This window comes from Anticarsia gemmatalis, chromosome 25 (assembly GCF_050436995.1).
Source record: "Anticarsia gemmatalis isolate Benzon Research Colony breed Stoneville strain chromosome 25, ilAntGemm2 primary, whole genome shotgun sequence".
NCBI classification, from domain to species: Eukaryota; Metazoa; Arthropoda; class Insecta; order Lepidoptera; family Erebidae; genus Anticarsia; species Anticarsia gemmatalis.
The window spans coordinates 3,627,054-3,650,991 of NC_134769.1; the positions used below are offsets into that span (position 1 = coordinate 3,627,054).

Sequence of the window (23,938 nt, forward strand, 5' to 3'; positions counted from 1 at the left end):
TTATAACTACAAGTCTCTTAAAACGGTAATCTAAGGACAAGCATACGTTAATTAATAAGCGGACAGTCAATACAGGTTTGTAAATATGATATTTTCTAAACAACTTACGTTTTACTGGAGTCAATTTTTATAATTCGTGCTGCTGAACCGCACTTCTGAATGATTTCGACGATATTTGCGGGGGGAGAAGTGCAAGAGTGTGTCCGCCACTTTGCAGCGACTCGTATACGCTCTGAGCTTGTGTGACTGTAATCTTGATCGTCTACTACTGTATTTCGTACGTTTTTTGTTATTTAGGCCTTATTACCCGACAGGCCTTAATACCCGCAGGTACCTTACATTACATATTGACACTTTGACAAAACGTTTTGAGTTAAGTACTTACAAGGATTTACGTGTTTTGAAACATTTGAGTAGGTTTAATATGGGTATAAGTTAGCTAGAGATTTCTGTTGTTCCTATAGGATTAGTTAGATTTATATTGCGTTGTGAACGATGGGCCTAAGGCCACGACTCACATAGATTGTAGAAAGTAAATAAGTAGTTGTGTACGTCTGGCCTATATTGTAGTGTACACTGCATACATAGTAGTTTATAGTCCTGTATAGTGAAAAGATCGCGTCAGCAGATTCATGAATTAGATCAATAAAGTAGTTGTGAAGCAACAAGTGGCGCAAGGCCTCAGCGGTTGACTCGGCCGCGCTGACAGTAATCCTGTTATGTACACCGGACGTAGCCTGAGGATATAGTGCCTAAGTACATGCCTGAAAATATACGCAAAGATTATTATCTTGCCTGAAATTCATCTATACTAATACTATAAAGCTGAAGAGTTTGTTTGTTTGTTTGTTTGTTTGTTTGTTTGTTTGAACGCGCTAATCTCAGGAACTACTGGTCCGATTTGAAAAATTCTTTCAGTGTTAGATAGTCCATTTATCGAGGAAGGTTATATGCTATATATCATCACGCTACTAACAATAGGAGCAGAGTACCAATGAAAAATGTTACAAAAACGGGGAAATTTATTCTCTCTTATGTTACGCAAGCGAAGTTGCGCAGGTCAGCTAGTAGCAGATAACTGGAGCTACTGGCCACGGGATTTCTATTGGAACCAAGGAGTTTGTGCTTAGTTCAGACGTTGAGTAAGTACGAGTTAATAAGTTTGATATTTCATAAACTGTTTAAACAATTTGATTGTGTTTCTTTAATATCTTATTTATATACTAAAATGCAATCAGTTTTACAACCAGACACAATTTAAAAAGCCCTTGGCGTTTGTACTTTAGAACGGTGATGGTTTTACCAAATGCCAGTTTAGCTTAAATTAGTTACATCTATACTATCTATACTAATATAATAAAGCTAAAGAGTTTGTTTGTTTGTTTGTTTGAACGCGCTAATCTCAGGAACTACTGGTCCGATTTGAAAAATTCTTTCAGTGTTAGATAGCCCATTTATCGAGGAAGGCTATAGGCTATATAACATCACGCTACGGTCATTAGGAGCGGAGTAGCAACGAAAAATGTTACAAAAACGGGGAAAATTTTGACCTATTCTCTTAGGTGACGCAAGCGAAGTTGCGCGGGTCAGCCAGTATTGAATAAAAATCCAAACTGGACCTTTAGTTCTTGAGATTAGTCCAGGGAATAAAATAAAGAGATAATCCTTCAATTTCTTTATATCACTCCTCTTTCAGACACTTCTATCTACATCTACATTCACGGAATGCTTTTTCATTTAAATTCAATCACTCAAGTCAGTGAACCGTGAAATAAATATCAATCTGAAAAGAATCACGTTTCGGCAAGGCACCTACGTAGGTATCTTAAGATATGCATATTATATTGTTACATTAGCTGACAATGCCTGTTTGAACTCATTACTGACTTTAGAAACACTCACCTAACTCCTGAAAACGCTACCCTAACCGCTCTATTTCTATGAACACACCCTTATTTTTCACACTTTCAGTAAAATGTGGTGCGATACGAGTGAAGACAGCCGCGTTGTGATCGGTTTCAATAAATAAAACAATGACAATTATTAACAAAACCTTTGTTTTTGTGTTTCAATATCAAACGAAAACATTTTGACAGTGAAATATTCAGTGCAAAATGAAAGTAAATTTTTGAAAATGGCTTTACGTTAATAGCTAAGTGACTAGTTAATATTTGCTAAACTAATGGTTTGTGTTTTCCAGGTTTAGATTATGGGGAAACCTTGAAATTATTTGTTTTGCACAATTATATAAAAAGGGCTTGCATATTATAAGATATTATTCTGCAGCTTTGACTAATGAGACTTCAAAAGTTTTTCTGATGCTCAGTCATTTAGAAAGGATTTTCTAGAGAGATTTCTTTGACCGCGGGTGGAAAGGGAAGAAAATTCATGCCCATTACCGACCCTGATATAACTCTCAAAGACATACCTACTTAGTGTCCATCAGTAAACCAAAAATATTATAGTTGTTCATCTCCTTCATTTGCAAAAAGTATAACCCCCAAATAAGGATAGACAGTTCGGTTACTTAGCAACGTCTTTCTATCTGGAATCGCCTATCCTTATTTCACGATTGACTCTCAGGAATGGCCGTTAGTCACCTAGTGACCAAAATAACTAGGAGTTCACAGTGTAGGCACCTAAATAGAGATAAAAACTATCCCTAAACAAAGTTTTCCGGGAACGATAACACGACAAAGGTCGGCATTCACACTATATTAAATAGCGTCGGCATTAGGTAATGAAGCCGTACACAGTATCTACATAACTATGTATAATGCAGTCTTGCGCGGGATTATGGATATATTTCTGTTCTGTGTCACGTTTTTAGGATCAAGAACAGCTTTAGGGCACGCGTGCTGGCTTTATGTGGCCCTAGATTAGTATTATCTTAATCTGGAATTCGATTTTGCTAATTGTAATAAGGACAAGTTTCCCTCAGCTGCCAAAAATCTTTCAGATGGGATCTGTCTTATGTAAAAAATTTAAAGAACACTAATTAATTCAGGCCTGTCATGAATCTGAGTGCGATGATTGATGGATAGAATTGAACTTTTATCTTACTACGTTAATTAAAATAAAGAACCATCGCTTCCGCATCACATACCTTACAGTAAACGTTCAGAGTTCTAGACATCCTTAGACCAAATCAGTTTGTAGATAGATGACTTACTGTATTCAGAGGTCACCCATAAAGCCTGTCCTGGTTGCATTAATTTAAGATTAAGTCAGTTAGTCAAGAGCAGCCGTTAAGCCATGTCAAGGCCTTCGAGCAATTTGAGTATCTAACCTTGACACTCATGGCCAAAACTTAAATAAAGAGGGATTTTTGCCCAACTCCTTCCGACATATTTGTAGGCTACGCTCCACATTTACGTCGATCATAGTAGGTACCTACATTGTACACATTTTGTATGTAATGTAGAAATGGCTTACCAAGATCATTAAAATATGAGTTTATCTATGGAGCTACTGCTCATGGTTATAATTAGAACAAGATCGTTAAATACTAGTTACCCCTTACACTGATTTATCAGCTCCTAAGTTTGATCACCCCAAGATAATTCTTAGCAACTGACTAGTCGCCAAAAGGTTGACGAGTAGGTACATACCTAACCTAAAAGATATACCTTCCTACTAATAATAGTCTCTATAAGCCTGCATGGACTTTGTTTTATAACAATACTCAACACACTGAGGATAAAAATATCTAATACGTTGTTTAACACCAAGTGCAACCGTTGTAAATGGATTACGTTTGTAAGAACGTAAGACTTCAATTATAATAAAAATAACATGTTATTTTATAACATCAAGGTTGCATGTTAACCGTAAGCCTTTTTGTTCGAAGTAGTTTCTATGAAATTTAAACGCAGGGGATAAGACTTGTTCTCATATTGCCTAAACCCTAGTCTATAATACGTGTACGAATTTCGGTACCTAGTCAAACTGATGTCTCATTGCTCTTGCTTGTATCCATGTTGCCCAGTGCAGGTTAGGGACTCGGTTTCTTTCACTACCATTTAAGGCAATCTATGAAGGCACCCTTGAAGCTAGGGACATTATTAACCTCGAAGAATAGGTGATTTGCTTGAATTTTGAACTCTTGAATGCAAGGAGTTATACCGCTTGGTTATCTCTGGTCCTTTAATTATACTTTTTTATGTTTTATATCTATAATTTTTACAGTTATTTCCTAGAAAGTGTTTAAAATGTGGCTCAAATAAAAGTGTTCTGTAGTATTATAAAAGTGTAAAAACATTAAAATGTCGTTAAAAGTGCATGTGTTTATGTATGTTCTTGTGACCGTCACGAACATGTGTGTGAGCGAGGCGGGCAGAGTGCAGGCTGCTGTCAGCTTTCTGTGAGTATAATCCGTAAAAATAAGCTTCACTCACAAATACTAGTAGTAGCCAAAAAGTTATAATTGCCCAACCCGGTGATCTAAATTCAATCGTACAAACATATTGGATCCATCAGTCCATGAATAATTTTAGTTTTGGGTCCATCAATACAGCGAACACATACACAATAGAAAGCTTATTGTTTTTCGTACTCATCATGCCTTTAGCGTAGTATATGAAAAAGTGAATTGATAGCATGAAAACTCGTAGGTCAAAAAAGTACTAGCTTGAAGATTTGTATTTAGATAAATGTAAGTAATAAAGAATAATGCAATTTTCTTCCAGAACAAACGCATCATACCAAGAAATAGAGCTGAAGTCGGAGTCCAGCCTATCCCTCCGCGACATCCTCCCGGAAAAAGCGAAATTCTACGACAAGAACCGGGCTCCTAAACTTCAGGGACAACCAACTATTGTCTACTTTCATGTTACTGTTCTATCGCTGGACTCTATAAATGAGGAGAGTATGGTAAGTAAAAGTCTGCTATCGTAAGAGAAACATTTGAACCTGCTAACATCGGATCTTCTCTAAGAGTTGATAAAACTGTGGGCCAACAACAACAACTTATCCTTATCTCCGACAACATGTTACATGTGCATTGTGACAACTGAAATATATAACCTCAAAGCGAGAAATTTAGTTACCAATACTGGTTCAAAAATCAAAAGAGATCACACCGATATACTTCATGTTCCTACTGACATAAGTAAAATAATTTATCAATCATAAACTATTAAACTTTCAGTTTCACTAACTACCTAACCTACTCGACGATTAACATGAAAATACATTATGAATACACTAATCGTAAATTATTCCTCAATTTCAGACGTATGTAGCAGACATCTTCCTTGCTCAATCCTGGAGAGACCCTCGTCTTCGTCTACCGGAAAACATGCACGAGGAGTACAGGATCCTGGATGTAGATTGGCTGAACAAGATCTGGAGACCAGACTGTTTCTTCAAGAACGCTAAGAAAGTCACCTTCCATGAGATGAGCATACCGAACCATTATCTCTGGCTGTACCATGATAAAACACTGCTTTATATGTCCAAGTAAGTTAGTTGATTACTTTAAATTCGTTTTGTTTCACCGTTTTATTCAAATTGATTGGTTTTTGAGGTTCGGTTTGGTTCGGCTACGGCTACGGTAAAGTCGAAGCATTATTATCTTTAAATGTGGCTTTGAGAAAGAATTGAAAGTAAAAACATTAAAGAGAGAGAGAGAGAGAAAAAGAAGACCCTGTAAGCCAGAACGTACTATTAAACCTTTCTTCAAGATCTTGAAATCTCTGACTAGACTGAAAACCAGTGCGCGGTAGGAGAGTAATGGGTCAATCGAGAATTTCGATAAAATGAATTATATTTGTTTCAGGCTAACGTTGGTGCTATCGTGTGCTATGAAGTTCGAATCATATCCGCACGACACTCAGAGTTGCTCCATGATGATTGAAAGCTGTAAGTTATTAGTTTCCAATTATTTATTAAAAACAAATTAAATAAGTTAAAGCTTAAGGCTGTTTTATCAAACTGTCACGATCTTTTGTTTTCAGTATCGCACACAGTCCACGACTTGGTATTCATCTGGAACCTGACAGACCCACTGGTGGTTAACCCGGACATCGAACTGCCGCAGCTGGATATATCCAACAACTATACTTCTGATTGTACTATCGAATATTCCACCGGTTAGTTTAACCTATTTACCAAATACATTTAGTGTTTTCTTTGCCTGTTTTTGTCCGCTAATTTATTTGGTATGCCGAAGTAACACTGATTAATTAATAAGTTTTATCCATTTAACACCTACATACTTATTAAAAATAAATCCTAAAAATGGTGTTAAGACACCGGACACAAGGTTGATTCTTTTGGGTCGAGCAAAATGTTGTTTGATTTTTTGCAGAAGTCAGGTATAACAATCAATATTACATAATAATAATACATACTTACATACTAATATTATAAATGCGAAAGTAACTCTGTCTGTCTGTCAGTCTGCTACTCAATCACGCCTAAACTACTGAACCAATTTGCATGAAATTTGGTACAGAGATATTTTGATACCCGAGAAAGGACATAGGCTATATATCGTCACGCTACGACCAAAAGGAGCAGAGAACCAGTAAAAAATGTTACAAAAACGGGGAAAAATTTCACCCATTCTCTCTTATTGGACGCAAGCGAAGTTGCCCGGGTCAGCTAGTAAATAATAAATTTAACCCATTAATGTCCCACTGCTGGGTAAGGGTCTTCTACCGTAATAAGGGAGGGGTTAGGCCTAGAGTCCACCACGCTGGCCAATAGTACATACTGACATCAAATGAGACCTTCTTTTTTCCTAATAATATAATTAATAATGTTGTTTTTATTCTGTTTTTTCCACCAGGTAACTTCACCTGCCTAGCAGTGGTGTTCAATCTTCGTCGCCGCCTGGGCTACCATCTCTTCCACACATACATCCCATCAGCGCTGATCGTGGTCATGTCCTGGATCTCCTTCTGGATCAAACCTGAGGCTATACCTGCCAGGGTCACGCTTGGAGTCACGTCGTTACTTACTTTGGGTAAGCTTTATACTATTATATTTTTTTGCGGCAAGACACGATGATCAGATTAATGATTTTTAGATACTTTTTCATGCACAAATTTTGATTTGCACAAATTTGCCAGAAATGTGATAATTAAAATTGATAACATCCTTTATTTCTAATAATATCAATGCGAACGTCTGTTTTTCTGTTACATTTTCACGACTAAATCGCTAAACCGAATTATAGAAACCGTACCGAGAATATAGAAAGAACAAAGACATCTTATTTTTTTACGGAAGTAAAGAATATCAATTGCTGTTGTTATTTTAATTAAATACAATTTAACGAGGAATAGTCCTCGTATTTCGAAGACTTTGCATAGGTAGACATAGCTATTATCACAGCTGTTGTAGAGGTAAAAAAAACATGTGTTTCTGAGTAGATTCAATAAGCATGACATACGTACAATTATGAACAAAGAACCATCTTAATCAAGCGTCTAGCGAGAACGGTGAAATCACGAGGGGTTCCCCGTTGAAACGTATGAGAAGTATCTATCAATAGATATCGATAATTAACTGTATGCGAAACGCAGCGGTTGAGGTCAAAACAGGTCATCATGCTATTTTGCACCATGTATCGTGAGTTCGAATAACCAGCTAGAATAGGATTGGTGATTATTTATTTATTTATTTATTGGTAATATATTTTTTATTATTAAATATGTATAAATGAGTAGCTTAATTTTAGTCCCACAGAACCGTTTATACAGTTTGTCTGTGGGAACTAATATTTATCTTGATACAACCTGTCTAGCATAGTTAATAGTTAAGTAACAAGAAAAGTATGAAGACATTGTACCCAGCGCTCTTGACGATCCTCAGAAAAAATCCATATTCTTCCACAGTTAAAATATCAATGCAACTTTTATATTACGGGCAGAAAGAGAGTGTATCACTGTGATATCACTTTCAAAGTATTTACTTTATAATGCGGGAGAAACGCCTGGATCTTACACCAACTTTATTCGTAATTCTACTACCTTTTTTTTTCAGCTACGCAAAACACTCAATCGCAACAAAGTCTACCACCAGTCTCCTACGTGAAGGCCATAGACGTGTGGATGTCGTCATGTTCCGTGTTCGTGTTCCTCTCACTCTTCGAGTTCGCTGTGGTCAATAATTACATGGGTCCGGTCGCTACGAAGGCCATGAAAGGGTATTCTGATGAAGATCTGTCTAGAGATTTGGATGCTTTTAAGGTAGTTCTTTTTAATTACTTTGTATATTTTTGTTTGTGTACTCAATGAGAATATAAATATTTTTTTATGGTTTCGTAGTCATACCTAACATTTAGTATTGGAAAAGGTAAAGGACAATGATTTATGAATAGGCTGAAAACTAAATTTCATAATATTATCTTTGGCGTGGTGCAGTGGTTAAGGTCGCCACGTCGCGCCGCTACCATGGCGTTAGGAGGTCGTGGGTTCGATTGGAAGTAATTCAAAGTGCGGGAGTAGTCTTAAAAAAAACTTTCTTTGTTCGAATGATTGCCACGACTCAAATGCTGCCCCAATTGAGATAAAAATAAATGAGTGCTGTTAACATTACGCTTACTAATCTTCCCCAAAAATTCTTGAGAGCAGATAAAGGCGAATCCCTCACTAACGTACTTTTAATACCATTGATATTACGAATGTTTGTTTTCAGCACATATTCCCAACAACAGTGGACCCTCGAGCCAGCACATCAGCGTCGATCCCGCAGTACGACACATTCTGCAACGGTCGAGAGACAGCCGTCTATATCGACCGCTTCTCAAGATTCTTCTTCCCTTTCTCCTTCTTTATTCTTAATGTCGTCTACTGGTCTACTTTCTTGTAAAGAAGTTTAATATACATGTTTTAAATACATGATATTACGTCTTTTTGACATATGTATAGGTAGAGACCAGAAAACGTTAGCTCGATCTTTACAAAGCATAAAAATGAAGCCTGGCTGGCTTCATTTTCAACTTGGTACACGGGACCAAAAATTCTGCGATTTTGTCTTTCAAATATATATTGTTACGAATTAAATTATATACTTAATAATATGTGAATGAATTGATGCATCGAGAGAACGGTTGCTGTAATATTTCTTATTTTTATCGTACTCCGTAAAACGGAATTAGATACCTTAGAAAAGTAGGGAACGAGTTTGAAAATATGAATAACTTGAGAATTGTACAGTACTTTATAGTTATCGCAACAAGAACGGGCTATAGATAGCAATATTTTATAGATACTATAGTATAACGAACCCATTTGATTGTAATGTTTAACCTCCGGTTTTTGAGGTACATTTAGCGGTAGTTTATCTATTCAATAGAGTTCTTTCTTTATAAGTTTAAACGCTATTCAATAGATAAACTACTGATCAATGTACTCAGAAACCGAGCATAAGTCACCCATATTTTTCCAAAGACGACCATACTCTACTACTTACTCAGTAATCTACCTTCAATTGCATATAAATATACGCTTAGCGTAGATACATACAGAGATTACATTAAGTATTTAGTCTTTTCCTTATTAAAGTTTAATAAAAAAGTGAGATTCGTTTAGTTAGATAGTATTGTAAACTTAAGTTAACTTAGTTGCGTTTTAGTGAGGTTACCTAAATTAAAACTGTAAAATGTGTTTGGTATTTTATTTTCTATTCCCCGTTTGTCATTCAGAAAATATAAAAGGTATATTTCTCTTAATAATTGACGCCGAAAATTTTATGGGGTTTCATTTCTCGCCAGGCTCTAGACAGTGCCATTGCACTTTTGTGGCATCAAAGCAAATATCAATCAAAGAAGTTTAAAAAGGAGAAACTACTTATATTTAAGAATAATAAATACTAATAAAGTTCTACATGTGTGGATATCAAATAAACAGATGTAGGTGAGTAAATAATAATATAAATGATTCTAATTAATCATTGTGTAAATAAATCACTGAGTCAGTCTGCAACTCTATCCATTAAAAGTGAATGAACTGCTTACCTATTTATGCCACAATTTTATGCAAAAAGCAGAGAACCTGCTTCTTGTATAAAATGATATCCTATAGAATAGCTAACAGTTGTTCCCCAGAAATTCATAAGTGATGAAATTATACGTAAATTTTGTTCTCGTATACCACCCGGATAACATAATGTCCTATGAGTTAAAAAAATTAAAGATTAAACAAATTAATTTTATCGGTGGAATAACTGCAATCTTTATCAACAAACTAAGAAACAAAGAGAACATATGATTTTTAATCTCAATATATTATTATATAACTCAAAGGTGACTGACTGACATAGTGACCAATCAAAGCACAGCCCAAACCACTGGACAATTTGGCATGCAGGTAAATGTTATGACGTAGGTATCCACTAAGTAAGGATTTTAATCAATTCTACCCCTAAGGGTACAAGGAGATGAAGGTTTGTATGAAAATTCTGTCCTAAGTCACAAAATACACGGACAAAGTCGCGGGCAAAAGCTAGTTATAATTTTGACGGGACTTTTACGAGATATATTCATTAAGTAAATAAAATTACAAACACATCTCGACTCATAACTACGACACATTATCTCACGACGTGATAATATAATGTAAACAAACATAACACGGTTCTTCCCTTTTTCTGCAATCACCATTTCTCAACGGGTGAAGTACCTCATTTTCCTCAAAGTCTAGTATAAAAACTCTCAACTCATGGATAAGGCATCATTCTCGAAAGCACCTCAAACCAGTCAAGATGTTCAAACCAGTGATAATCTTGTCAGTCCTCGCGGTGTTCTTCATCTGCGAGTCTTCATGTCAGAGGTTCATTCAGCCAACATGGCGTCCTCCTCCACAGCCAAGGTATCCAATACTGCAGCGAGCAAGGAGAGGAGCAGACGACCAGCCTCTCTGGTTATACCAAGGAGATGTGCCGAAAGCGCCTTCGACGGGAGACCATCCGTTCTTGCCGCAGTATATAGATGACATCAAACTGGATCCTCACACGAGAGTAGCGCGCAGTTATGGTACTAAGAGCGTGTCTCGAGGCAGTAACAGTCGTCCGTCTTCCAGCCGGGATACTGGACCTACTCATCCAGGGTACAACCGTCGTAACGCGAGGGCTATCCCGGTTCAGCCCATCTGGCCAACGCTGCCGCCGTTCAATCCTCGACTACCAGATCCTAGACGTCCCTGGGATTCTAACCCTCGCCCCGTACCAATTTATGTATAAATGTTGTCAAAACAAAATTTTTGTTACTTAATGTATTAAAATGTTGTTGTATATTTTTCCTATGCTTACTTTAGATACTTTGTAAATAAATCATTTTTTCAAAAAGATTTTGTTTCTACTTTAATACAACATGAAATACCCTAATGTACTACATAATAATATTATAGAGAATATATTGATGCCTGATTTTTCAGACACTTGTGTCACTCATTTGAAAGTGGCTTCTTCCTGTGTCTTTCTTTCCATTAATTAATTCTGAAATCCAAGTAAACGTCTGTAATAACGCTCAGGTGTAAGGCGTTGCGGTTATTCCGTATAGCTAACTTCTAAGTTAAGAAAGTCTAAGTCAAGTGGAACTACGTTAAGGTCGCTTTTGTTCTTTGACGCAAAGTCTTACTTCCGACGGCGATCTAAATACTTAAATTCTTTGCAGATTCTGTTTAGTTATTAATTATATTATGTGTTGACGGACCGGAAACGGCAATATAAGTCGCCAAGTTTTACCAAAGACTAGCTGACCCGCGCAACTCGCTTGCGTCACATAAGAGAATCATAATTTTCCCCGTTTTTGTAACATCTTTCACTGGTACTCTGCTCCTATTGGTCGTGATGATATATAGCCTATAGCCTTCCTCAATAAATGGGCTATCTATCACTGAAAGAATTTTTCAAATCGGACCAGTAGTTTCCGAGATTAGCGCGTTCAAACAATCAAACTAACAATCAAACAAACTCTTCAGCTTTATAATATTAGTATAGAAGTATAGATTTTCTGCGGCCTTGACGACTACCTCTACTAAAAGTTTTTCCTTTTTCTATAAAAAGTGAAAGAAATCAGACCATATGAAGAAAAAATTTTTTATGTGAAACAAAAATAGATGCCAGAATTTTGAGAAAAATATTAAAAGAAAAACTGTAGGTTTTCTTCTAGATATTTTATTATTTAATTACCAGACAAAACACTGTATGTTTAATCAAAGCTTACACAACTTTTATAGGCCTATTAGAATATATTTTTTAATTCTGATAGCTCGATGTGGTCACGCAATAGAAGCAAAATACTTGAATATCACTTGAATCTATATTTTTATACAAATACTAGCGGACCCGACAGACGTTGTCCTGTCTACACGTTACTAATAAATTAAAAATTTATTAAAAAAACATTGTCCAGCGGACAAAATTATGAATCTAAACCATTCTCAGGTCCCCTAGAACACACACAAAAAAAATCACCAAAATCGGTCCAGTCGTTCAGTGACATACACACTTACAGAAGAATTATATATGTAAAGATTATTGGTGAAACAGTGTTATAATTAATCTGTTAAACCTTCTAAAGGGTTTACAACGGCTGCACCGAATTGTATAAAATTTGGCTTCTGAAATAAGCTATCAATCAATAAAATATTGATGAAAGGCTACAGTACTTTCCTTGCGGGCTGAGCTGGCGGAAAACTAGCTTCAAATATTACGGTTTATTTTTGAGTTAGGTCTCTAGAACAAAAAACGCAATGTCGAGAATTAATTTTAATATTGTCAAGATATGAAACAAATAAATTGTAGAGAAATTACTTCCTATTTATTTATTTAAAAATAACTTGGCATCAATAACTGATAAGGTATCTACAATGTAATGTTTTCTCATCCGATACTCAGAAACTCAGTTAAACTATAACCAGTCAATTGCACATGAGTTTATTTATAACAGTCAAATGCGTGGCCAATGTAAGGCTTTATCTATTCAAACGCTATCGTATCCCGGAGTAACATTAGATCAACGAAATCGGCAAAAGGTCAAATATTACGAGTACTCGGTAAAGGTTGATGACCCCAACGTTTATGCTCTGGAGTTCATTTACAAAGAAGTTCTTGATCTATGAAATCTCGAATTTGGGAAAACCGCTATGAAAACTGGTGGAAGTTTGCACTTAGTTTAATCTATACAGTCAAATTTCGAAATTGAATGTAGGTACCTACTTACAGCAGGTACAACATCTTCGCAATTTATCGACTCCTAATCGATAACTTATCCATACAAGGAAACTGGAATGTAAATATTATTGTTTCACAGGTTCTTCCCATTTCACTACGTCATATTCATCTCGAGTAAAGTACCGCAGTTTCCTTAAGATATCATATAAAAGCTCGCTACGGGAGTAGTGGTTATCATTCTCGAAAGCATCTCAAACCAGTCAAGATGTTCAAACCAGTGATAATCTTGTCAGTCCTCGCGGTGTTCTTCATCTGCGAGTCTTCATGTCAGAGGTTCATTCAGCCAACATGGCGTCCTCCTCCACAGCCAAGATATCCAGTACTGCAGCGAGCGAGGAGAGGAGCTGACGACCAGCCTCTCTGGTTATACCAAGGAGATGTGCCGAAAGCGCCTTCGACGGGAGACCATCCGTTCTTGCCGCAGTATATAGATGACATCAAACTGGATCCTCACACGAGAGTAGCGCGCAGTTATGGTACTAAGAGCGTGTCTCGAGGCAGTAACAGTCGGCCGTCTTCCAGCCGGGATACAGGACCTACTCATCCGGGGTACAACCGTCGTAATGCCAGAAGTCTTCATCAACCCACCTGGCCGACATTGCCGCCCTTCAAGCCTCAATTGCCTGGACCGAGGTCTCCATTTGAACCAAAACCTGTGCGTTTCCCTATTTTAGCTAGGAGTTAGATTACCAATGGTACTTAGTACGTTAATTGTGCCTAGTTTATAGTTTTGTGCTTTGTTACTTTTTATTTTATGTGAGCAAATTAGATAGACGATAAACGCGGCTATTAACTTTAATGAATTTAAACGGAATTGCTTAATTTCTGCAGATTTAATTAGGGACGCTTTTTTATGTATTATACCGTCTCAATCCCGTATTTTGGTGTTATTATTATTTGTAAATAAATCTTTTTATTACCCACTTATTTTCTACTTTTATTCAGGTAGTATCTCTTTGTAATAGTGTGAGACTACAACAATATCAATACCTGTTTATTAATAATTTTACATAGGTAAGACCAGAAATGGGCCATGAATCGTAAAACGTTGTGAACAGGGCTCGAAAAGAGTAAGACGTGTTATGAAAAGAGCTAGATATTCTCGGGACAAGAGACTAAGTATTCCTATTCATGTACAACGAAAAAATTGAAATGGGATTCACCCATTCACATCTAATATTACTTTTTTTTTGTTAGCCCTTTATGTTTCCCACTGCTGGGCAAAGGCCCTCCCCTTTTTCCTTCCGAACCTGTCTGTCCTGTGCCATGCTCCGCCAAGATGGACCCGCAAATGCCGTTAAATCGTCATTCTAACATTACATATCCTATCTAAATCCAAGCCAGACAAGGATTAATTTAATATTCTAATGAGTGACCAAACCAGACGAATTATTCATAGCCGTCTGATTTCGTCACTAGGCTAGGGTAGACTCCTAAAAAGGCTGCCTAGACAGACAATAGGCTAGACTATTAGGAATACCATTCTATGTGCATTCACGTTAAGGAGAAGTTATTTTATAGAATTGCATAATATAAACTTTATTTATTTATATATATTTTATTATTAAGTTGAAAATATTTTATTTGTCTAATTAATGTATTATGTAATATCATTTAACAATTTTTCACGTCATAGGCCTTCGGTCAGATTGAACAACTTTGACACTAGGTTGACCACTAACCATACGGTAAAAAAAATTTGGATATTCATTCAATTGTATACTCTAGAGCTATTTTATTTTCGTAGAACCATTGTGCGGCCTTAGGTATATTGAGATACAAGTCTTGCAGAACTAATTTAGTGTTGCAGAGAATTTGTAACAACTGAAAAACTAGTTGTGGTTTAAACAAAAGAGGAAAAACATTCCGTCTTTTTAATTTTTTCTTTAAATTCTAGTGTCTTCGTAGTATCTCGTGTAACTTGACGAAATGATAGAACCTAACATAAAACAATGGCTAGCCAGAACCACAGACATTCCTAACCACTCAGGCACAAAGGCACGTTATCACCAATCTACACCTTAACAATGTACTCAACACAAAGAATACGAAACGATTGCCGAAAATCGCCTCACAATCGGAACATTTGCATACAACAAGTTTGTCTAGACCGTACGTGATGCGCATGCGCAACATTATGACAGTATGAACGCACACTATGCAGCTTTTGTTAATCAATGCATTGCAGCCGGTCGATGAACTGCGGCAACGAATTTTGGGAAAAATCTATTGGTTTTTGGTGAGTTTACAGTTATTTGACGTCAATTTGTTAAAAAGTGCCATCGAGACAAACTGAAAAGAAACTATAAGTTTCTTTAGAATCAGTAGATCGATGTTTTTACTACATTTGAAAGATACAAGATCTTTGAAATACAGTGAAAACATAGAATCGTACGTATGTGGTAAAAGGACGTTAAGTGTATTGTAAGATTGCTTATGATTAGTTGTGCTACAAAATTCTAAAATCACAATTTGTGAAAAAGAACGGCAGTCCATAACAAATACTAACTAATATAACTATGAAAATGTAGCTAAATTTTATTGTTATGTTCAGTATCTTATTTCAATATTTAATCTTGGGACAAAGTTTATTAGAATAAGTAATTTATATAAAAGTATGCATGCAAACGATTTGGTGATTCCACTGTAAGTTTGTTTGTTTTGCTTAATAAATGAACTAAATTGAATTGAATTGAAAAATGATCTGGACTTAAAAGATTTAACTGGGAGAAACGTACGAGCAAATTATGTTTCAGTTTCCATTGCTATGCGATCTTAAGTCGGCGTTGACTGCGATATGACTATACACGAAACTTTCAACTTCTTCTTGATCAATAGGTTCTGGCTACCGTGGTGGAATAAGCCCATTTGTGATAATTTTCTAAAATCTCTTTATCTCTCAGCCTAAGACAACCTGTCCAAATACATTGGTAGATGTGGTTTTCATTTCTTATACTGTACCGAGATTCTTTACCACTATCGAGTACTGACAATCAGCTAGCTATCCAAAAGTGTTGTATGACAATCGGTTCAGAGCCTCTACCGGGCTCTGTAAGAACTATGTTGGCAGCACATTTTAAATGTCAGACTCTCGATACACGAAAGCACCAACTGTGCAGATTTGAGCTACTGAATGGTAACATAAATTAAAAAATAACGTTTTTGAAACAAAAACAGTAGCTCGATTCTCGAGCTCTCGAGCTGCTATCGACTACCGACAACCGAACTGTCGTCGAGAAATTTTGTATGAAAATCTGATCAGCGCCTCTGACGGGTGAAATATTTTGGCAGTACATTCTAAATGTCAAAATTTCGATAGCTATCCGGTTGCCGGTAGTCGATAGTGGTAGAGAATCGAGGTACTGAAGACAGTGGTTTATTATTGCCACGTCCTTTATGTGCGAATAAGCAAAACCTTACAAGTACCGAATATAAATAACGATACGATGAAGTTTTACGAGCTCCTTAGCCACAGTTCGTAAAGTATCTTCAGAAGTAAGATTATAGTCTCTGTTTTACAGCTTTTCACTTTCAAGAAATGTGTATGGTACAATTTTGCAACTACTGAAAAATATAGTTTTCATTTTTTCTGCAACATTTTTTTTCCATATATTTGTTGCTTAGGTATTTCTATACTAGCTTTATTCTTTTTAGGTATTTAAAAATAAGTGTGAAAAACTTAACTTATCACCATAGCGTCGAATACCTACAAGGTATTCCATACCTTCTTACTATTTTCATTTATACATCACTTATAATGACGAGAGACCTTATCTAAGGTAATTTTGGTGAAATTCAGCAAAGTAAATACTTAAAATTCATGTCAATCAGCTGCACATAAGTCTAAATAACGACTTTAAGTTTCCAGGTAGACTAGGTATTAGACATAGAGACATGTCTAAATTTAGACCTAGACAAAAGAACTGCATTAGCATTAGAATTCGTCTGCACCTAACTTAATAAATCTGAGTACTTATGTCGCATATTGATACGATGCATGTATTACTATTTGATGTCCGGGTGGCGACTATTTTAAATTAATTCTGCAATAGCTTATAATGTTGTAATGTAAAAAATTGCAACTGATGGTCCGAGCGCAGTCAGTGACAGGGCATCAAAAGGCCTTGAGTTTGATTCCTGGATGAGGAAAACTTATATTTGGATATTTTTATACTTTCTTTGGATTTTTTTAGAGTTATTGGTCAAGTTGTTGGTAGAGGGATAAAAGATCATCCAATAGAACCTCAGATCAACATAAATATGAAACAAATGAACACACCCTACACTTTGTATGGAATGAAAAAGCATCATTATATTAATAATTCACAGCTTTTTATAACCAGGGCAGGGAGAACTCGTTCTTCATTAATAAAAATTTACACTGACAATAAAGGGCACCTATTCAGTACATCGAACAGCCACGCAATTTTGTCCTAATAATATTAAACTTTTCTGCAAAGTATTTAGTTCTTATTTCGCTATAATCCTTATCTTAAACCATGCCTGCACACGCATGTGTTTTAACAGGTCAATATGACTTTTACGACGCGTCACTCAGTCTGAGGGTAACAAACCAGTAAACGTCGGTTTAACACTTGTTCAACTATTTCTAGACTTAATGACTAACGATAAGTTAGTGGTTAACCTTTTAATGAGATATTTCTTGGAAGGATGAGCTGTTGTTGTAAATTTGGGCTTTGAGTCTGTTTGTTAAAAGAGTCTTGCGAATAAGCAATGTGGGATTGAGTCAATTGCTGGGTTTTCTCGTTCAGGCAAGATTAAAAGTTGAAACCAATACCGCTCTCAGAGCAGCTTTGAGCAGCTTAGTCTTGATGTCAACATTTATAGAATTTACTAAATTAAACTAGATATTATTAATTTTTTCATATACTAAGATATTATTAACTTTTTCATACACTAAATCCTGGACCAGGTTGGTATATTCCCAGTAAAATTTGTCCCCTCTACGCTGTAACCCCGGGTGACAAATGGTAATTTGCACGGATTAACCAAGGTGTAGGTTTTAACGTTACTTTAAGGTGGCGGCTAAACGTTATACCCGGGACAGGCAGCATGGATAAAGCCTAATTGATCCCCAAACCTCCAAGTTGTTAAAAAACACATCTCTAGTGTCCATCCAAAATGAAATCCGCTAATGATCGATAGTGGTTCGAAATTGCCAATCAAAAAACTATAATTAACTTTGAAATTGACATCTCGACATTACAAGGCCTAGCAATAAACAATGATAAGTTATTTTAAGACACAATTCCAATAATATTCCTGACAAAACATGGGCCGTACTCTAAAACACATAAGATAGCCTAGTTGAAGAGAAGGATAGCACTATACTCAACGTATAGCGCTATCCCTTTCACAATGGGATTGTTTTAATCTCGTACTAATAATGTCCAGTTTACTTTGCTGAAGATTATGTATCAACCTAATGTAAGCACGACTTAACTCTACAACCGTTAGCTGACGCCTTGCCGTCAACAAGTTGCTGGTGCCGCTGAAGCGGTAATGTTACACAATTGTTGGCAGATTTTATTAGTGTTGTAGGCCCTTTACATTTTCTCTTCTGTACATCTTATTATTTTTTGTATCATCTCATCTAGTTCAAGTGAATCGTAGTGATATAAAAAAATGTTTCATTTAAAATTAAATGATGCTTCTGCCTTCGGCCGTTCGAGTATCATAAGAAAGACAAACGTATAATATACCTATGTAATAAAATAATAATTCCAAGCATGTTATAGTAACTACGCCCCCTATTATCAAAGTTAAAAGTAAAATTGAATACAACTATATACAATTAATTAGTGTTATCTGCGTGTCTGTCACACTGCGCTTGACATGTATCTGTCTGTCCGTCATGATTTATTCGTATGTAATAATAGAAATTATTTATGAAAGATAAAGCTATCGTTGTTCTGTTATATTAATATTGGGGTTTTAACTAGCTTGTGATATTCTTTCAGTACCTACATTGTAGGTACAGTAGCTCGATTCTGTTCTACTATCGACAACCGGTTTGTCATCGAGAAATTTTGTATGATAATCTGATTAGCGCATCTGATGGGCGTCGTAGGAATTATTTTGGCAGTTCATTTTAAATTTGAAAATTTCGATACTCGACAGTATAAACTGTAAAGAAACGCGCTACAGTTAAGCCCTTCCTCCCTTAAAAGTTTAGTTTATGAAATTTCGATAATATTTCGTGTTAATAGTCACTTGGGAAATATTATTATTTAAACACTATATTAAATACGTGGACTTATAAAATTTGATCGCAAGTTCAATTACGATTTGACCGATTTTTGTAAAGCGGCAACTAAGCATCAAAATTAATTAAAGTTTTATAAAAATCACACTTTACGCCAAAACTACTAGTCATGGAATTTTATATGTTTTTAATAACATATTATTATGTAGACTTGTTTTTTAGTATTTTTGAAGAGCAATTAGATATCTTATAATATCGGACGAAACATTTCTTGCGAATCAGCTAGGGGGTGCTGATATAGTTATTCATACGTTGTCTATACTCGGTAGTGATAAAAAGTTGCTATTATCTTAATTTCAAGTGTCTTAAAGCTTAATATTAAAATTGTTTTTGCATTTCATAGAGTTGTGCCCAATAAAATATCAGTCTAGACTTCCAATATTCAATATTCAAGTTTCTTAGAACAAAGTCGTTGCATCTTTCAACTTAAACGAAACACTTACAAATTCTTAAGACCTATTTATTAGTGCTCAAGTCACGTATTGCCTAAAGTTAGTGCTTTCTTTTTATGGTATATGTCTGGCAGACGTCTGGACAGGAATATGCACGAAACGTGGCCAGCCTTGAGACACGAATTTGCATTGAAACAAACTTGACTACTAAGTACTTACCTACTTATTACTTTAATATACGAATAGATTTGATATTGGTATTTCATTTGTAGTCATGTAAAGTAATCTTGAAGCAATTGACACATTTTTTCTGCGTCTCGACAGCGAATGAATGGACATTAGTATCTTTTCTGTATTGGTCAGTCTTTTAACTGTCTTTCGTGCAAAATTAAATACATAAAAGAAAGGTAAAGCACGTGGAGTTGGTTACTAATCAACCGAAAAAATATCTAATCTTGAAAGCAACGGTTTATTGTGATTATGTATATATTACATACAAGATATTTCATATTATACCTACATGATAAATAATGCAGAATTTTCAGTACCGAACCCGAATATGTGTGTAGTGTGGCCTTTGCAGTCAGTGGTCAGACTTTTGACTTCATTCAATAGTAATTATAATCAGCTTAACAACAAACAGTTCTTCAATACACAATATACCTAACGTTGAATGTTAACGTATGAATCATAAAGACAAAGTAACATACTTAAACAACTATGTATAAAGTTAATTGATTGCATTGATCCGAGAGAAAGATCGAAAATAATTATCATATCAATTTTACGCATCATATAAAACGCATAATTTTACATTGTATGTCGGATATACAAGTTTATCTTACAGCTACGATTGTATTACATAGTATAAAGCAAAGTCGTTTCCCGCGTCTGTCTCTATGTCTGTATGTAATATGTACACATACAGACGACGAGAGAGACGTTTTAAAGACATACATATGCTTAGATTTTTAAAACCACGTAACGGATTTTGATGCGGACTTTTAATAGATGCGGTGATTCAAGAGTAAGGTATAAAATATGTCTTGTTTTTTTTAAATATTGTTAAAACCGGGCAAGCCATGGTTTGCGGTAGTAATTTAATGAAGTAATAACCCATGTTGCTTTAAGAAATAAAATCATCATAATCAGTTTGTGTGTTATCTAAATCAATTGTATTCTAACTACGAATAGATACACAGACAGCTTACTTTCGCAATTATTTCATTATAGATTGTATTTGTCTGAATGTACCCTTCACATACAAAAATAATATTGTGTTAACTCCCAACACTTTCAAATCTATAAATCGTTAGGAGCACGTGGGGGGTGCCCGCATCATCAGACAGTTCCGTTATTATAGGGGTAGAGGACCACACAACCCCACGATGTGGGTGGTTCAATTATAAGAGAAGGGAAATATACAATAATCACTTAATTTTAAATGTTTGACTCTATGGAGTTGATATTGATAAATGGTGATTTCTAAGTTAAGGGTTGAAGTGAATAGTTTTATAATTTACGGGGATTTCCATTTCATTCTCTTTCACTCGTACATCCAGGATGTTTATCACATATTTGACTACTAGTGTACGTCAAATGATGGTCACTATTCAGTATATTGCTGCTTTGACGTAACGTGTTAATCACTATAATCTAAAGGAGAAAACAACTAACAGTATAATGGTTTTCAAATAGTTATCAACTGAAATACGTGATAGCCCTTCTGATCGTTCTGACTATTTGTCCGTCCCACTCTGCCTTTTAATTTGGTAATGTACGTGAATCCTGAGATAAAAAGTCGTTTCAAAATATCCCTTTAATAAAATTTTAATGTCGTTAAATACATTAAGAAACGAGAACGTAACTACTAAATGATTCTTGATTCGGATGAATTAATTACCTAAAGATGACGTTATCTAAGTGGTCCATTAAACTTCGGCAACGAAGGTGAAATTAGCGAGTCTATTCAGAAGTAAACTAGCTTCAAAAGAGAAACAGAATTAAACTGATACAACTCTTTTAACTCTTCAATAACCTAATTACTCATACACGTATTAAATTAGACATATTAAATCATATTAACATCAATAAAAATAACTCTAAAATCACGATACAACTAAAACAAAAGCATTAACCATCACATAAAGAAGCAAAATAAAGAAGATCGCTAATGTAAAGGACGGTAGGCGCGCCGCCCCTCCCCGCGTCATGCGCCCGCGCACCGTACGTTGACAGGGGCGCTGCGAGCAACGGACATGGGAACATTGTCCTTCGCTAGCCTTGGCTCCGTTTTATCTCCACAACTAATCAATCAGGGCTGCCTCCGACCAACTTTTACTATCCACGATTGATATTTATGACGCTTGTGATTACGGCCTCAATTTACACACCCCTGTTTAACGGTTTCAGTGACGTCATTTTGTGGACAAGGAATTTGTTTTTGTAGATAATTCTGAGGTCTGTTTTCAAAGTACTATACCTAATTTCTTAATACGTCTGTCGTACCTTTAATAAGCCAATGGATATGGGTCCTCATAATTAAGCACCAATTCGCTTGATCAAATAAAGAATAAATCCATATTAATGGCTCTTTACTTACCAGAAAGAAAGAAAATAAAAAAGAAGTTCGTCGAAAATACTCCAAAAACAATGTTCTCAATCAAAACAATATAAAATCGTGACAGTAAATTGTTAACAAAAAGAGGAAACTGCAAATCTGTAAGTCCTTGAATAAATCAAGTGGCTCTTCCACGCTATCAGAATAAATCAATCAATTGCTTTCGACCTAAATTCGGGTGTGGTCGCAAAAACATCTTGACCCATTTCTTTAAGTCCCTGTAATATGCTTGCGAAAAATGGGGTCAAAGACCGTAAGTGAGGGCCATATGCAACGTTAAAGCCGTAATGGAAAAATTGAAGAATACACACATAATTAAAAATGATTTGTTGTGAGAGGGCGAATGACCCTATTTCTTGATAGTGTTGGCTTGCGTTTTATCGACGTGCAAAATATATTTTTGCACGGACTTTATTACAACATATTATATTCTTGGCATAGGCCTAGAACTATTATAATAATATTGACCGAATCTTAACAAAATAGCGGGAAATGATTATTACAACTCAAAGTACAAAAACATCTTAAGTTTAGAAGCTTCACGCGTAGATATCAATTCTTAGTACTAATATTAAAATGCAAAAGTCTACTTGTGTCTTATGCTTTCATGATTTGACCCCTGAACCTTTTGATGACTTTCAATATCAATTCAATGAAAAGACATATGTAGTTCAATCCCCATTTTTTAGTTTATTTACCCCCAAATATATTAAAATAGGGGTTGTAATAACTTCATACCTGAGTTGAGCTTCGTCCGTTGAGTCTGTTTTGGTAGTCAGTAGATTATTAATATGGGTACTTTAATCGTTTAGTAAGGAAATGGTTATAGAATATGAATCTGTCGTACTGATCGCAATCTCAACTCTATCCCAGTTATGGAAATGGGTTCGGACAGTCGTTATCCTTCCGGATGACATAATCTTTGTAAACTACAGGAAGTTAAGGGAGTGATACTCTAAATATAGTAACTCCTACTTAAGGATTACATCATTATAGTTTTATACTATGGGACCTTTGTACGATTTGCTTAGATACGAGCAACGATAAAATTTTATTAAATTATTTGGATTGCAAAAATTTGTAAGATACATGTTTTTATCATATTTCAGTATATTCAATTCATCTGAGATTGCCACGTTTCAAATATTATGGTTAGGTCAGATGAAAAAATTACGGGTGGACACACACGACAAGTCTTAGTAGTCAATTTCGTACAATAATTACAGGCGATATGCAGGCCTTAGAGCTTTCAGGGAACAAAATTTTCTGCATACTCTTTTTTTTCTCTCCTTCCTCTCTTTAATTCAAAATCACCCAGAATGTTGATGAATGGGACAGATGTGAACGACCACGTCTACAATTATTCATTCAGCAACAGATTTTGTTTATAGATAAATACAATATTAGGGTCTTCGCCCTGATAACATCTATAACTGTCTAACTCAATGAGTAATC

General features: G+C 35.5%; 3 protein-coding genes across 5 annotated transcripts; all 3 read left to right on the top strand.

The window, feature by feature from the left end:
- The first annotated feature begins 1,976 nt into the window (after nucleotides 1-1,976).
- Nucleotides 1,977-9,617, top strand: LOC142983869 (glycine receptor subunit alpha-2-like). 3 transcript variants are annotated; one of them, XM_076131023.1, is made up of 9 exons: nucleotides 1,977-2,185; nucleotides 4,189-4,363; nucleotides 4,689-4,872; nucleotides 5,234-5,460; nucleotides 5,780-5,862; nucleotides 5,958-6,092; nucleotides 6,794-6,970; nucleotides 7,993-8,198; nucleotides 8,647-9,617. In XM_076131023.1, exons 2-9 carry the CDS (start codon nucleotides 4,266-4,268, stop codon nucleotides 8,818-8,820), a joined length of 1,284 nt encoding a protein of 427 aa, XP_075987138.1. In that variant the 5' UTR covers nucleotides 1,977-2,185; nucleotides 4,189-4,265; the 3' UTR covers nucleotides 8,821-9,617. The 3 variants fall into 3 exon arrangements, with proteins under 3 accessions (XP_075987138.1, XP_075987139.1, XP_075987140.1); XM_076131024.1 differs by having other exon boundaries at nucleotides 1,977-2,120; XM_076131025.1 differs by having other exon boundaries at nucleotides 1,977-2,120; nucleotides 4,204-4,363.
- A 1,054-nt stretch (nucleotides 9,618-10,671) lies between these two features.
- Nucleotides 10,672-11,196, top strand: LOC142983875 (lebocin-4-like). Its single transcript, XM_076131048.1, has one exon. It carries the CDS (start codon nucleotides 10,714-10,716, stop codon nucleotides 11,188-11,190), a length of 477 nt encoding a protein of 158 aa, XP_075987163.1. The 5' UTR covers nucleotides 10,672-10,713; the 3' UTR covers nucleotides 11,191-11,196.
- A 2,154-nt stretch (nucleotides 11,197-13,350) lies between these two features.
- LOC142983862 (lebocin-1/2-like) lies at nucleotides 13,351-13,885 on the top strand. The gene has a single exon (XM_076131013.1). It carries the CDS (start codon nucleotides 13,391-13,393, stop codon nucleotides 13,868-13,870), a length of 480 nt encoding a protein of 159 aa, XP_075987128.1. The 5' UTR covers nucleotides 13,351-13,390; the 3' UTR covers nucleotides 13,871-13,885.
- Nucleotides 13,886-23,938: the final 10,053 nt, after the last annotated feature.

What these genes read in the sequence shown, in the direction of transcription:
- LOC142983869 (XM_076131023.1), top strand. Translation starts at nt 4,266, where the DNA reads ATGTCGTTAAAAGTGCATGTGTTTATGTATGTTCTTGTGACCGTCACG. An exon ending in CTATAAATGAGGAGAGTATG is followed by an intron (nt 4,873 to 5,233) that starts GTAAGTAAAAGT and finishes CCTCAATTTCAG; the next exon opens with ACGTATGTAGCAGACATCTT. An exon ending in ACACTGCTTTATATGTCCAA is followed by an intron (nt 5,461 to 5,779) that starts GTAAGTTAGTTG and finishes TATTTGTTTCAG; the next exon opens with GCTAACGTTGGTGCTATCGT.
- LOC142983875 (XM_076131048.1), top strand. Translation starts at nt 10,714, where the DNA reads ATGTTCAAACCAGTGATAATCTTGTCAGTCCTCGCGGTGTTCTTCATC.
- LOC142983862 (XM_076131013.1), top strand. Translation starts at nt 13,391, where the DNA reads ATGTTCAAACCAGTGATAATCTTGTCAGTCCTCGCGGTGTTCTTCATC.